This window comes from Columba livia, chromosome Z (genome assembly GCF_036013475.1).
Source record: "Columba livia isolate bColLiv1 breed racing homer chromosome Z, bColLiv1.pat.W.v2, whole genome shotgun sequence".
Taxonomy (NCBI): domain Eukaryota; kingdom Metazoa; phylum Chordata; class Aves; order Columbiformes; family Columbidae; genus Columba; species Columba livia.
In genome coordinates, this window is record NC_088642.1 from 65,063,100 (window position 1) to 65,079,340 (window position 16,241).

Genomic DNA, 16,241 nt, shown 5'->3' on the forward strand with positions numbered 1-16,241 from the left:
TTTCCTCAAGATAATAGTTTACACCTTGCACATCTATTCTCTTTGGATATACTATGAAATATATGACAGTCTTTTTGCTGTTTGTTTTAGAGGTAAAATCTTTCAATCATTTTTTAAAAATTAGTGGCAATTTTAAAAAACCAAGCCAGTGCAAGAGGATATCTTCAGTCATTGACAGTATTTCAAGCTTTCAATCATCCACCAGAGGCAGATTGAAAAGTATAGATCATTATGACCTCACATTGTTTTTAATGAGGAAATTATTACATCACAATGAAAACAAAGACATTGCTCAAGTTCATGTGGAGCAAGGCTGAACAGCTGTCTCCTGGGAATCAGGGACTCTGAAGAAAAATGAGAGTCCAAGTAGGTAATGAGCTGAGCATGAACTCCTATTGCCATTTTGAAAAACATTAGTGCAGTCCTTGGATGTATAAACCGAGACTATGCAAAAGGAGCAGAGAGAATCTGTTTTCTTTCACTTGCCATGATTTTACTGCTCCTAGAATATTCTGTGTAGTTCTAATACCTGGAATCAAGAAAGAGATTGATGGAAGTAAAAAGCATTTGAAGAAGACTTATGAGAAGAATTTGAAAATATACCATTCCAGAGAACAATTTGAGATTTTCAGAGAGCAGGTTACAAGGTAACTCAAGTTTAAATATCTAAGAAAAAGAAATTTACTTTTAGAGTCTTCAGTCTAGCAAAGGAAGATTGGAAAAACAATTCAAGGACACAGAACTGAAACAAGATAAAATCATACTCGATATGGGGTCTGTAATTTTTATGTGACTGTAATTGACCATTGCCAGTTGGAGCCAGAGAACTGCAGTGGTATTGGACAATTAATCTAAAAATGAAGAATTAGAGAGATATCAACTGCTTGTGCTTAGCAATGGGCAGAGTCTTTCTGAGATGAATAAAGAAATGTCGGTTCTGAAGGAAGCCTGAAATAGAGACACGAAGAGAGAGGATGTGAACTGAATTCATGAAAAGAAAAAAAACGAGAAGGTATGTTCTCAGCTTCAGTAACATTTCATTTATCTGAAGAACTGATGGAAGAAATGCATGTACTTCATAGAGCACAGCTGGGCAACAGTATCTTTGGGATGAAACCCAGAACACTGTGGAGTGCTGTGGAGAAGAGATGTAAACATGGATCATAAATTTAAGAAAAGTCAAACCAGTGTTTTATAAAAGTCTAACTTCAACCAAGGAAGAGTGGTATGATATTCAAACAAGGGGCCGGTAAGAAAAATGAAGACAGACTGTTTAGCAGGGCCTGTTGTGATATGACAAGGGGTAATGGTTTTAAACTAAGAGAGTACAGATTCGGGCTAGACATGAGAAAGAAATTTGTTAAACTGTGAGTGGTGAAACACTGGCACAGGTTGCCCAGAGAGGTGGTAGATGCCCCATCCCTGGTGACATTCAAGGCCAGGCTGGACGGGGCTCTGAGCAACCTGATCTAGTTGAAGATGTCCCTGGTCATTGCAGGGCGGTTGGACTAACTGACCTTTGAAGGTCCCTTCCAGCCCAAACTGTTCTATGATTCTATGTAAGAGGAGAAATTCTGAAGCAGAGGAAGATGCCAGCCCCACCCAAGACATACAAATATGGAGTCATGGCACAGGGAAAATTGGTAATGAAATGAAGGGAGTAACCTGAATGAGATGAATGTTCCACAGTGTGGAACAGGAACATTAAAAGATAGTTAGGCTTTAGCAGAAGAAACACAAAGAGAAAGAAGAATAGCTTTTGTGGTGTAATGTGCACAAAATTTAGGATTACACTGGTCTGGTACAGCACCATGGAATTGCTGATTGCACAGCAATTTACATAGTGCATAGTTTGTTAAGGAAAATTCAGAAAATAAAAAGATAAATAACCGTTCTCAATATTTATTTCATATTCTTTTGCCTATGTGTGGGGTTGAGCATAAGAAAACATTTTTTTAGTAAAGTATTAGTGAAAAGATTAGAAAGCTTTTCATTTTAATTGGGGGCATAGACACAGATTAATCCTTTTTGAGTCAAAAGATTCATTAAGGACTGAAGTTGAGATAGTTTGTTAAAGGCTTGGCTTCCAATGGAAAAAAACCCAACAACTTGTTGTTGTTTTCAAAATGTTGTTGCACTAGAAACTTTGGCATAAAAAAAGAAAACTTGATTTACTATGAGAAACAAGGAAAGGCATTCTGATAGTAATTTCAATCAAAAATCTACAGGTGCTGCACTTAAAGATGAAAATTTTACAAGCTGTGTTGCTAGAAAAGAAAGATAATCATGAGGAAAGCTAAGCAGCAAGATACATAATTTTCCATTTCTTCTTTAGGAAAGCCCAAAACCACAGGTAGTTTGTGATGATTTACAGTCTCAAGACCTCAACTTTGAGTAGTTTTACCTAAAGAAAAGTTTTCTGATGTTCTGTGTTTTTAATGAACAAAATTTAATAAGACATTAGGTATAGTTTAGAGTACATTTTATTGCAGCCCACTGTCACACATATTGTGTACAGGTCAAAAAGTGTTTGCGTTCCTCAAATTACTCATAATATTTTGAATATTGTATTGTCCTGGTTGTATTTTTATTTTTCTGTCAAGAATTGTAAAATTTTATTCTCATTTCCATTATTCAGCTGCTTCTTTATGATATTTGTTCTTGCTTTTCATAAAAAGTTTAAAAATTCTTCATACATACAAATACGTATTTTCCTATTTACATGTAATCACTGTTTATCACCAGACGTGTCTTTACACTGGCAGCTTTTGTAGTAGACATCCTGTGTAGGGTATTCAGTTTATATATGTCAGATCCTCAAGGGCCATGGCTTTTGCCAGATGAAGCACTTTTGATTTTGAGGCTGATGAAACACAGTGCTATTATTGATCTGTGCATGACACAGCCTGTCTCTCTGCTGGCAGAGTGTAGCAACATTTATCCAGGAATTTGTGAAATGTCACTTGGATCATGTTCATAAGGTAAACTGTGCAAAAACCAGGATCCAAGCTGAGAATCCGTGAGGAATTGGGCGTGACTCTCTAATTCCTTCGTCCTATCTTCTAGGTCAGCCAAGTGGTATTTGTTAAAACCACATCTGTCTTTCATATTAGGTGTTGAAGAAAGTATGATTATCACTAGGAATTCCCTGTACAATATTGTCATACTGTTGTTTTACTAAGTTTTTAGGTCACTTGAGAAAACAATATTTTAAGTCAGTGAAAGCGATCTAAACATTGGAAATCTATAATTTCTGTTCTGTTTGTAAAAAAATGACAGTTCCTGTACAGCTGCAACCAGAAAACTCTGCTTATATATTCTAAAGAATTTAACTTCTCTTGCTTCACTTTACCTTTAGAGATATGTGGCAATACATGTTTTATCATTAAGATCTCAGAAAGCAATAGTAGTTAGAAAGGGTGTGTGACTGTTTTTACACATGAAGCTGCCAAAATACTGATATTTCCATGTTTTGTTTCTTTATAAATTGTGACTGAAAAAGGCTCTGCATTTTTGTTCGTATCAAACGCATGTTATGTAAAAATAATGAAAACTCTGGTAAATAATTTTAAAATAATTCAAAAAACAATCTTCTGTATACTTCTATATACTATTTATCTATTTGTAAAGGGTCAAATGTGACATTTCTTGTAAGGAGTGTTCCACCAAAAGACTCACTGTTATCTGCAAAAAAGACACAAAAAGCTGCACTTATTAATTTATTAGTTTTCATTTTCTGTTTCTAAAAGTTATAATAGTGACATCCTGAAAGTTAGCAATGAAAGAAAAGATAATTCTTATTTTTCAACATTTTTCAATTTTAACATTAAATTTTTTTAAAAAGTCTCTAGGTCACTTGATTTAAAAATCAGTTACTAGCTAAGGCAAGAAGAAATAGGTTTTATTGAAGTTAAAGGTTTGAGTTCAGCTATCTTAGGATTTTTTCCAAAGTGTAACAAAGATTTACTTTTGATTCTTTAAGATAATTTCTGTAGTTTGAATTCCAGAAGACCAAATCAATATTTAAATGAAATATCACTTTTGAATTACCACGTAATGTGCTTAGTTTCTGCTTTTAAAGATGTTTTTCCCACATTTGTACATAAAAATATACGAAGCCAAGAAGTGAAAAGTTGTTGGATGTGAAAATATATATGCATACACTATGCATATATTTTTACATGTTATCCCTCCCTTTACAAGGTGGATATATATGAAATGCAAACTCATGAGTTGTGGAGAAAGCCAAAATCACAGCTGGTTCATTCTGGGGATTTTTTCCGCTTGTGGATATGTGTATTTATTTTGCAAGGTTCCACAGGTTGGATAAATATGAGTGTCTGTTTCTCAGGAACATGGAGATGGTATTTCATAGTTTGAAGGCCACCTGCTTGTGAAATCTACCCCTGCTCATAGCAGAACCATTGCCAGCTTGTCAGGAATAATTTTTTGCAGAGAGTTTTACAGACTATATTTATTTTGTTATTTAGCAGTGTCAAGGCACTCTGTGAAATGTTGTATTTTGTTTTGGGCACCACACATAAAATACAGTTATCAAAAGAAAGGAACAAGAATTCTGTGAAGTTTTGAACATGTTAACTATGAGAAAAGATTGAAAATGTGTAATTAATGAAACCTATAAAATAATATATCAATGGTAAAGACTGAAGGAGTGTAATAACCACCTTCCAGTGCACAAAAATTATTTGAAAGGGCTAGTGGTCAGTTTGTGCTTCCGTCTCCTCAAAGTTGTAAGTTTTCAAGAAAGATTATTTGGATATAAGAAAAATTTAATCTCTGAGGCACTGAATTTCTGTAGAAGGCTGCCAGGAGAATTTCTCTGTAGTTAAACTGAAATTTTCAGGAATAATCTACTTACAGTTTTTAACGTGTGTGCTGAATTTAATGTATTCCTGATATCATTGCCATTCCTGCAGCAATTAAATTTTTTGTCCTTATCCTCAAACGGAAGGACTAGATAACTAGCACAGGAAAAATATCTTAATACTGAAGGGTTTGAACAATGGAGTTAGCAGCTAGTCCTTGCAAACTTGTGTTCTTTGGACACCAAGTTCTCTTTTCATGTCATGCATCTTATACTCTTTGGTTTCTAGTAAGGTTTATCAGTGATCAGAAAGCAGGACCATAACAACAAATCCCTTTTTGTCCTATAGGAAACAATGTCAGAAAGAAATATATTTGCTCCTTGAGTTCTTTTGAACTCCTCAATGTTTGTTTCAGAATCTTCACCAGTTCTGCACTGTTAGGTCTTCTGCAAAGCACCAGTTTCTACAATCCACCCTATTTTCTTACCTATCCTGCACTGAGCTTTATTTGTTTAGTTTATTGCACAAGGGAATTGACATTTTTGTTTGAGCTTGCATCTTACCCCAGCTTTCTCATTCCCACAATCCCTTGTTTAAGCTTTTATGTTCAGAGTTAGTGCTGGTGCTCCTTTGTCTTGGCTACTCACTTTAACTACAGGAAGAAACTTCAAAAGACACGTCCATAGCCAGGCGTACAAACCAGAAGAGCACAGCCATTCTCATCACTTTGCCAAGGAAGATGCATGAGCCTTCATACTGCACTTGATTTTTTGGGGGTCTTCCAAGGAATAAAGGGATAGGAGTCAAGAACTAGGGTATCTTCAATGACAGTAAAAAGGCAAGTGTTACAACCAAGGCTACTTCTGAGGCAAAAAAAAATGTTATCTGGAAACCACACCTGAGATTCCTTTTCAAAGGTGGATATCTACAGCATTCCCCCCGTGGGATCACCCTCATTTTTCTCTGCCTTATACCCCAGTTGTGATAGACAATGAATACTGGCTCACAGGATTTTTTGGCATCCCTACAGAAGTCAGACACTAATATACTCCTTGTAACCCAAAGGGAAGAGTTTTTGTGTTTTTTAAGTCAAGTTTGCTTGCCCGAAGTCCCTGGACAACATGGACTCAACTACTGCTAGGGAAGGTAGAAGAATGTTTATACTTCCTTACTAATGCTTTGCACTATCTGATTTGCTCTCCTAAAGTTTCATTGACAATTAATGAGGTAATCACAGACTGTTCCCATAGCTTGTGTCATGTTCAAGTTTATTTTCATCACTCCAGGCTGCCTTTGATTCCTAATGTGGCAAGAGCTTCATTTCTTTCTCAGTAACAGAGACTGTATGGCTAATACCATGTCTCACAACATTCATAGGCACTGGAAAAGGATTTACTCTTTGATGGCTGAACTGATCTGCCCGACCAGCCATCAGGCTGAAAACACGGCTTTTTCTTATGATGGTCTCTTCAGCTATTTAATATGTAATGTAAGGAATACTTTACCCTAAACTGTTCATTTATGCTTGTAATTTTAGCAAGGGTTCCAATGATAACATAAATTCCAAATTAAATATAAGACTGTGGGGGTTCATTTACAAGAATCCAGGGGTGAATTACCTCTTTAATTTATATGCACTGTGTTTTAATGGTTATTTTTAAATGCAGTTAATGATTTTGAAAAATACCCCTGTCTTTGTGTCCTCCATACAATGTCTGTCGTCAGCGTCCTCATACGTTGCAGAAGTGGCTAGCAATATGCCTTTATTTTCTTATATAGAAATGTAAATAATACATTAATATTTAGTACAGTATCACCTTCATGGGACTAGAAAAATTCTGGGTTGTTAAACTTTTTTTCCCCCCCACCTTTTCTTCTGTATTTGTATTTTTGTCCTGTTCTATGAGACCACTGAACTTTTGTAGTAATGCAATCTGTTAATACTGTTTATACTTATGTTTTGCTTTTACACAGCTGTCTATGTAAAAAAAATAAGAAAGCATTTGAGGACATTTTTTTCAGCTTTTGTTGATATCTGAAGCGGTTACAAAATAGGTGCTTAAATAATTCTATAAAATTAAATATACAGCTGTCTTTATACATTTTGTGTCTAGAATATTGCATCCCACTTCTGAGAATACTTCTGATGTACATATTTTTTAGTATTTTTTGTCTCAAAATACTTATATCACTTCCTCAAACCTTTGTATCTTTTAGACATGTTTTCTGTAAGTTGACAGAAAATAGTCTTTAACACTTGACAAGCTGAGATTTAAACAAACAAACAAAAATATATAAAGAGCAGGCCAGAGTATGGGAGATGGAACAGATTTCCCTACAAGCACAGAATTTCTGCCCAGTTATTTTTGAGACGCAGAAGTATTTCGACAGAAAATGGTTGACTCTCTAAAACAGATGGAAATGAGGGGAGGTTAAATTAATATTTCACCATTCTTTCAGCTGTTTTGTTTCTTTCTTGCTTATATATTCTTTTTAAAATAATTTTAATTTTTAACAATATAAATCTGTATGCTTTGGAACTAAGCAAGTAAATCAAAAGAAAGTTTAAAAACGGTCTTTAAAATAGCATTTTCATTTTGGTTTTTCTCTATTTTATGTGAGCTATACAGAAAACAGATGGAAGCATTATTAATTTTTTCCCCCAATGAGTTTTAGTGCAGCATATTTGTATGTGTTATCTGAAACATATGAATACTTAGTATTGCTGCTGTTAAATTCGTAATGAGTTGTAGGGATTGTGAAATTCCCTGACTGGCTCTCATGCAAGTAGTTCATTTGCAGTGCTTAGATGTGTTAAGATTAAGCAAGAAGAATATGGCAAGCACTATCCCTGACCCTAGATGAGAAATTCAAATTTCTGGCGTTCTGACTTTGCCCCAACTCTCATGTCTGGTAAAAATCAGATAAATACTGTGTAACCCTGCAAAAAATCTCGCAATAAAACCTGGTCCTTACTATAAAAGATTGCATGGATTCCATGTCTTATATTGAAAATTTTCTGATAAGTACAAAGGTGTGGAAATCTTGGGGAAAATTTTATGCATCAGATGGAATTTTTTGGCTTGTATATAACAACACTTAAAGTGCATAGGTATCCTAGGTGTTGTAATATCGAAGTCAACTTGTATTTGTTTAAATAGCAATGGTGGGTACATGGAAAGATTGGTTTTGGACTTCAGCCACATCTTCACAACTGGCTTACTATAACATTCAGATATTTTCAAGTGGGACAAAGTGTGGTGAAATGTCTCTGCTTATATTTTCATTTTAATTTAATTGTAGTAAAACTTATTGTAATAGACCATGCTGTGTCTGTGTAGATATTAATACTTCTAATAAGTTAAACTAAGTAAAATATAGTATAATGTACTTTAATCCTAAATATTTTTCTTTTTCAAGAAATAGCAATTTTTAAAATTTCTCTAATTTTTCTCTGAAAATGTTAAGGCCTTATATCCAGGGTCCTGCATATCTGCATATATTGGCAGTTTGCATCTCTGCTTTGGTAATTCAGTCCCTACAAAAATTAAAGCACATAGTTGTGAACATATAATTGATCATAATGAAACTACTTATATGATTAATGTTACATACATAGTTAATAGTCCTTACATTTCTTTTAAATTTGCAAGGACAGATGGAGTGCTGCCTCTGCTTTGGTACAAAAGCAAGATAGTGTTCTTAACATGTGTAGAAATTAGGCATGGGATACAGCAGTATTTACTCAGACAGAGACATGAAATGAAAGTGATAGAAAATGCAAGCCGAAATAGAATTGCTGCAGGTCAAACCCCTTATATTTGAATTGGTGTTATTGTTATACAGTTGACATGTATCAGAAGAATTTTCATCATATTAAAAAAAGTGTTACCTTTGTCATTACTAAGTTTTTTTTGTTTTTTTTTTTCCATAGTTTATTTGAAAAATTACTGGTTGCACAATGTGCAGTTCTGTATTCAGGTTGTCTGTTGTTTATAACAGCAGATGATTTCTTGGAGAATTGGGTCCAGAATATATTACTCCAATTCATTTATGCATGAGTGTGTATTTCTCTAGGATAGATATATGTGTTCTGGTCTTGATCTATGTGGTATTATCATTCTTTACAAAAAGAAAATAAAACAAAACAAAATGTAAATGGACCTATTTGCTCTGACTTTATGGATTTTATTTTTTTATTACTTCATCAGGTGCCATGGCCAGTACAAATGTTGTAAGACTAAGCTTTTATAAATTATAGAATAAAATTAGCTGTAAGTTAACTATAAAATAGCTGATTAAAATTGCAAGTAAAACATTTGCTTATGACGTGTTATACAGCAAATAGTGCTTTATAGATGGTGATTATACTGTTCAATACTAGTGTATGATTAAGAAGACATTCAAAGACTTTGATAAGAGTCTTTGTTAGTGACTACAACTGTGTTCCAAATATGAATTTATAATTTGAATGTGTGAAAGGGCAATTCCGTACCTAACTGTAAACACTACTTTTATAAAGCTGATGAACTGTGATTGTGTTAAAGTGATCTTATCAATAGGACAACTGTGGTTTTTCTTCAGTAAAATGCTTGAGATGAGAAATAAACCTCTTATCTGCATGCTGATATCTGTATTTCTCATCTGGGAACTAATTTAAACACTTCATGAGAGATTGACATTTTCAGTGCCTTAAACATCCTTAAAAGCTGCTTTGTTCATTGCAAGCCATATTTAGTATGACCTCATAATAATGTAGCACACCTCAAGTGTCATGCCTGTCTTTACTATGCACATTGGAGCTGTGTTCATCTATACTAGACAACTGCACTTCAAGGAAAGATTTTTTTTTTCCTTGATAGGCAATTAGCAGTAATTAGGAAGATTCACTTCAGTAAGATGTCAACATGAGATTGTTTTAAAAAGTTGAATGTCAGTGGCTTTAAAAGAGGGGTTTTTTCCCTGACACATAGGTATGGCATGTGAAACATGAAATGTTAATTTAACTTTTCTGCTTATTATTCATGCACAATATTATTTTGTCATTCAGATACTACACTGACAGAGTGCAAAGGGTGTTAAAATAGTGCTGCTAGAATAAAAAGAGGATTAATCTACCATTGGCCAATTAGCCAAAGGGTACTTAATGGTCTCTAAAGGCTACTGAAGTCTAACAACTAGCTAAAGCACTGGCAAGAAGTCCTCTATATTACCTTCATTTACTTGACATTTTGTGAAACAGAGTCAGATGCATTTGACTAAAAAAAAAGAAAAAAACCTGAGTGATACAGTAGACTTTACTAAAATTTCAGAAGAATAAATGACAAATATTTTTACATTTTAGAACTTTTTCTGGCTTTGTGGAGGTCTTTGTTTCAACTTAAGGGTAGGATATTAAATCACCAAAGATTTCTGTTTCATATTTTGTCTTCATCTCTGGAATACTAAGAAATGAACAACTTACAGCACTGGCATGAAAAAAGCTTTCACTGAGGATTTGGTGTTATTTGCCTTTTGTCTATATGGTCACATTAACTATGCAGCACAGTTGGCTTTTTAGTCTGGTATGTATATTTTTGTATTTTAGATAGCTATGTACCGTTTTTATTAATTTTAACTTTTTTTTTTTTTCTTTTTCTGTGACCCATGAGGCAGAAGTAGGTTTTGATTCAAGAGAACAAAACAGGGTCAAGATTAGTGGAATTGACTCAATGAATTTTGCCTTGGATTTCGTAAATAGGTTTATCATTATGTTATAATAACATTTTATAGAGTGCATAAAATCATAAACAGCTAAGACTGTGCCTGCAAATATGTTTTGAAAAGTTCTTCCATGGTATATGTGTGCAACAAGTACTGCTTATCTTTTATGTTTTTCATGATCAAGCTAAAGCTGTGAGAAAATAGCATTCTATTTAACACCTTTTAGATGAGCCATGTTAGATTTTAAAATAGAACTTGGTACAGGAGTTATGCACGTAGCAAATGTATTTTATTACCTACACTAGCAAGGATTCTTGAAGAAAAAAAAAAAGGAATATGTTGACTTCAGATTTCTTACTGACGTCTCTGTGCACATTGTAATGTTTTCATCTGCCAGGATTTTAGGATGGGAAGCTTCATAACAAATATGATTTTTACACATCTGAAGATATTTAGATTGGTTATAGCTGGATTACAAAATAAGTAGTAAAAAAAGGCTGTGTCATTGCTTACAAAAGGGTTTCAGGAATACCTGATTTATATCCTGTTTTATAATTTTGCCTGAGAAATACATTCTACGTAATGTATTCTGCAAATAAAAATCTATGGGATCATGTACAGCAGTGGCAGTGCAATAGCAGGCACCACCAACAGAAATGGCATTTTCATACGTGCCAGTTGCAGTAGGAGGGTGACTCTGCTGTAAATAAGTGAGAAGCTTCTTGCAGGCCTGTTTTGATGCCAAGGAGCAATAGGCCATTCCAGGAGCTTCCTACATTAATCCATTGGGCCTTCCATGTAGCTGTCTTTCTGAGCAGAGGGCTTATGGTAAAAAGCCTTGCTGAGTCACTGGAAGTTTTACATTCACTGCACAGAAACTGAGATTTCATCACGTATCCCATTGTGTTCAGCAGAACAGGGTGTCATGGGTATACAAGGAGCAAGGAGATTAAGATAGATGGATGTTAAAATATTGAATCTATAAACATCTGTTAAGCCAAAACACTCTGGAGGAGGTGCAGCAGACAAAGGCCGCTACACGGTGGAGGAACAGCAGTAGCCTGCCTTTACCAACATCTGGTCTAGCTGGTGTTTAAGATTCTACCTTTCCTCCTGGTGACCTATTCCCCTGGAGTAAATCCTTTTTACTCTGTCACTCAGGATTTGCATGCATGGTAGCACACACACCAAATACCCTGTGTCTAAAAAAGAAAAAAGAACAAAGGACTTGACTTAAAACTTGGGAAGTGGCGAGAGACAGCACAAGATGAACTTGCTTCTTAAGTAAGTAAATGCAAGGAATATCTTTTACGCATAAATATCTTGCCAGGGCAGGGTGGCTGTTTTTCACATCCTATGTAGACTCATATGGTGTTTTCACATACCCTTTCTATATATTGCAAATAGAAGAGTCATGCAATGGCATTACCAACCCAGTAAACACCATTTACATTTTCTCCAGAACTATTAGGAGACAACCTTCTTGATATCTCTGATTGCAATTGTGTGCCTGTCTTAATCTGCTTTTGCAAGTTGGTGGGTGTTTGTCTTGTACATCATATACTACTTTGACTTCACCCCCATAGTTCTGATGCTGTTTCTGAATTTATGTACATTCATATTTTAAATATTTTTTCCTACCTCCTCACAAGTAAATTCTATAACCAACATAGCACTGTCATCTTTGGCACCTGTGCCATGAAAGCCCTTTCTTTTTTGGTATATTTGCCATCATTTTTGAGAATGTGGTTGCTACAATCATGGCATTTTAGACCAGATGCATTTTGGCGGCAGCAGTAGCGTAAGAAACTTCTGAGAGTCATGAGCTATCTTGGGCAGATACAGGGGCATTTCTAATTTTAATCAGAAATATTGATCTAGATATGATGTTTTTTCTTTTCTTTTTATGAATAATTTATTACAGAGACACTGAATCATGAAATTCTGCATGTAGAAATATTTGCTATACTGGACGAATTAACCTAATCTTCATATCTTTCTGTACTACTACTGGTTTTGCTTATTAAAGTAGCCTTCATTTTGTCTTTTACTCAGAGTGTATTAATTGTGAGAATAATATATCAGATTAAGGAATAACCAATTAGAAAATACGTTAACACTATTTATCTCTTGTTCGATAATGACAGCAGATGCAGAGAAGAATGGAAAGATCCAGCCCTTTACTAAGAACAGTACTTATCTCACCCTACTGCCTTTAATAAATGCACTTAAGTTTGAAATCCTGTTAGAGTTTTAACTTTAAATACAGGATGCATTTTCTTGTCTCCATTATGTTTTTTTAACCTAATGCAAAATCTACAAGCATTCTTTTGTCATTCGTAATGGGAATCAACATTACCATAAGTAGTTTTTCTTTTGTTTGGATATATATATGTGATCTTGAGATGGTCTGGATGGAAGTGTGTGTTTATATAAATGCACACATATATACAAACTTTTTTCTAATAACATCAAACAGTATAAAATCAATGTTGTAGTTAAATATAATAATAAAATACTTGGAAATGGAGGACTGTCTTTAACCTTCTCACCCATGTTTTTTTGTGTACCAGCATATAATTGGCCACATATTTAGTAATTTCAAACTGTATTATTTTGTCTAGTTTTTTAATCAGGATTCTTCACAAAGGAAGGGGGTTTTGCCCTTCAACAGATTTTAATTTGTATTGAGAGATTTCCATTTTGTTTAATCGTTCATTGTGTTAAACTACTGTATTACAATCTTCTTTGGAATAATAAGATATTACTGTGGTTACCCACTTAAGAAGCAGAGAATTGTTAGGCCATTGGTGGCTTTCAGCTGGCTACAGATTCATTTAAGTCAACTATTAGCATGAAAATTATTTCAGTTCCCCTTTTCACAGAACAACATTCAATATTTTTAAAACTAAGCCAAATATTTTATTTAAAAGATTACATCTATAAGGTGTACTGTGAAATATATTGTTACAAAGATTGAATAAGTCTTGTCAGTTGTCAATCAAGTGCAACAAGACTGAGAGTTTGTTTGCATGTTATTTATTTGAACTAAATCCCTAACAAGCCTCGTCTAGGCTAATTGGACTTAGCATTTATGTTGCTAAATGAGAAGCGTTTTGGCTGCAGTATAGGGTGGTAAGACCTACCCAGTGGAATAAACAACTAACATCTGTTATCCTGTCCTGCTCCAGCTTGGCTTTTACCACTTAAGTACCTCAGCCCTAGAGTCAAGGTTATGGAATATGTGGTTCTCTGGCTATGCTGCATATATGTGAAAGGGAAGAAATAACACAACATGAGTAAAGACCAGCCAACCAGAAGATATTTAGTGCAGCTGGTCCACTTTGCTTTAACCTCTACAAGCCCTACAAATATCAAAACAGAAGCCAAGAGAAGGGTGTATGTTTTATAGCAGTTGTCAACACAGCAATTCAAGTGAGCTTACAGGGGTCACCATTAAAACAGATTTGACATTTAGCCACCTTTAGTACGCATTGGTGTCTGAAGCACCTTGGTATTTCTTCAGTCTCTGTGTAGAAATAATTGTGGAATTTCGGAGAGGCTCTAGGTAAACGGGGTTCAACAGTAACTACTGTTACAGTTTTATATCTTAATTTTTGCCTGTAATGGTGAAAATAGCAATATTTCAAGTAAAAATTGAATTATGTTGCCGTTAAAAAAATTCCTTGTTTTTAATGTTGTTTGACTTATCTTTCCTGCTGGATTTGATCTTTGCATGGACTAGACAATTCAACCAACAACTGTGCAGTATAATTACAGATAATGTATACTGTTTCATTCCTCTTGAAATATGAACCAGCGAACTATCTCATATGATCAAGCAGAAATACTTTCAGGATGCAATTGTGATTGTTTCTTCTGTTTGTGAAACAGGTGTTGACCTCCAACCTGGCCAAATGGCAACAAGAGAAGGAAGATTTAGAAGGCAAATTGAAGTTGAGAGAACATCTGTCTCAAAATGCTGGCAAGAATGAAGCCACCCCAGCTCCTTCAAAGAACATTGATTTAGAGATGAAACAGCTGCAGTGCAAACTGAAGGTGACAGAACGTATTATCTAGTGCTGAGGATAATTCATATGAACAGTATTTCATAACTGGGTCAAGCAGATATATGTATACTCACACATGCATATAATTTCTATATCTTAGCCAATTATTAGCAACTTAGGTGTTAGATAGCCTTTGATGTTAAACAAAAAGTAGTCAAAAACAGGAGAATTAACAGTTACAATCAAAACAGTGTTGGAAGATCTAATAGGCCAGACAGGGGGCTTGCTGGGTTTTCACACAATGATCACATGCATCTTGTCAGAAAATGCTGTAGAATTACTTCACTAAGAACTGTGTTGATGAATTCCTTCCTTCAAGAAGGAGGTGAGCAATAGCTGTCTGTGGAAGGGGATCATAGAATTTGGGCTGATGAGGCAGCTCATGTACTGTAACAATGTTGTGATACCTATATGTCACTACTATTCTTGTCTTCAAAGAGCCATCATTCTTGTATTTTTGTAGATTAGCTGGTAGGAAGATACTAGTTTATCAATTATTTCATTTTTCAGTCTCCAGTGATTCTGTTGTATGTGGATGATGTAGATGCTGGACTGTCTTGATCTGAGAGCTTTCTCAGCAAGTAGCCCGGCTCTAAAATATTAATTCTTCCTCTCTTCTCACTGGAGGAAATACATGTGCGACGGAATGTCTTAAAGTTGTTTTGGTTTCTTTGTCCCCACCATTTTGTGTTTAATATTTGAGGAAAGCGAAAAAGTCAGAATGGTACAGCTTGCTACTAGAAGAGACGTCACACTAGCAAGCCAGCTGCCAAAGGATCAGCTGGAAGACAAGGCCATATTACATCGGCGATGTAACTGGCTTTGGCTATTAAGTGCTGGATTAGCTGTGCTAGTGCACGGGTTGTGAATAGTGCTCACACCTCTTAGCTGTTGATGGTAATTGCGGTATTACAGATCTTGGCTGTGTCACACTGGGTGCATAACAACTAAATTCAAGGATTAGTAAAGTTAGGTCACAGAGATGAGGACAGCAGAGTAGCCATGAAAAGGCACATAATTTAATCTAATTTATTAACTAATCATGAGAAACATGTCTTGAAACCATACACACTGACTTCTTGAGTGTTGTTTTTAGATTTTGGGTTGACTAATCTGCTTCTGTTGCTGGTGAGTGGTAATTTCTGTTAATTAGGGTTGTTCCTTTTAGATGGGTGACCTCATTACCCAGAACCTGGTAGTCAGTTGCTCCATGACAGTAAGAAAAATTAGGGGTTTGATGTTTTGTGTTTTTTGTTTGGCTGGTTGGTTTGTTTGCTTGTATGTGGGTTTTGTTTTGTTTTGTTTGGGTTCATTGTTGTTCGTTTGTTTGTAAAATACTGTGAGAGTAACACTCATGCCAGAAGCCTACTTTATTTGTCTGCCAGATGTGAACTGCACAATATATTGGTAAAAATTAAAGCTTTTTTGCTTCTGCAGCAGAGGAAACATTTAGCAAATGTATATAAATCTGATGTGAAAAATACTAACATGACTTTAAATTCTTTCTTAAAGATATGTTACATTTTTAGTGTAAAAAAATGTACATTTAGAATAAATATAGTCCATGGCCCCAAATCCAGATTAATAGAGTAAAATCACTGGTTGCTGCATTGAAAGAGAGTTTGGGCCGTAAGGGCCTCAA

At 34.9% G+C, this 16,241-nt stretch overlaps 1 protein-coding gene across 4 annotated transcripts in view; it reads left to right on the forward strand.

Moving 5' to 3' along the window:
* CNTLN (centlein) overlaps nt 1-16,241 on the forward strand; it is a 194,292-nt gene that overhangs the window by 144,490 nt on the left and 33,561 nt on the right. For all 4 annotated transcript variants that reach the window (XM_065046182.1, XM_065046183.1, XM_065046184.1 and 1 more), the window contains one exon: nt 14,424-14,588. In XM_065046182.1, the coding sequence (XP_064902254.1) occupies nt 14,424-14,588 (165 nt within the window). The remainder of the gene's footprint in view (nt 1-14,423; nt 14,589-16,241) is intronic.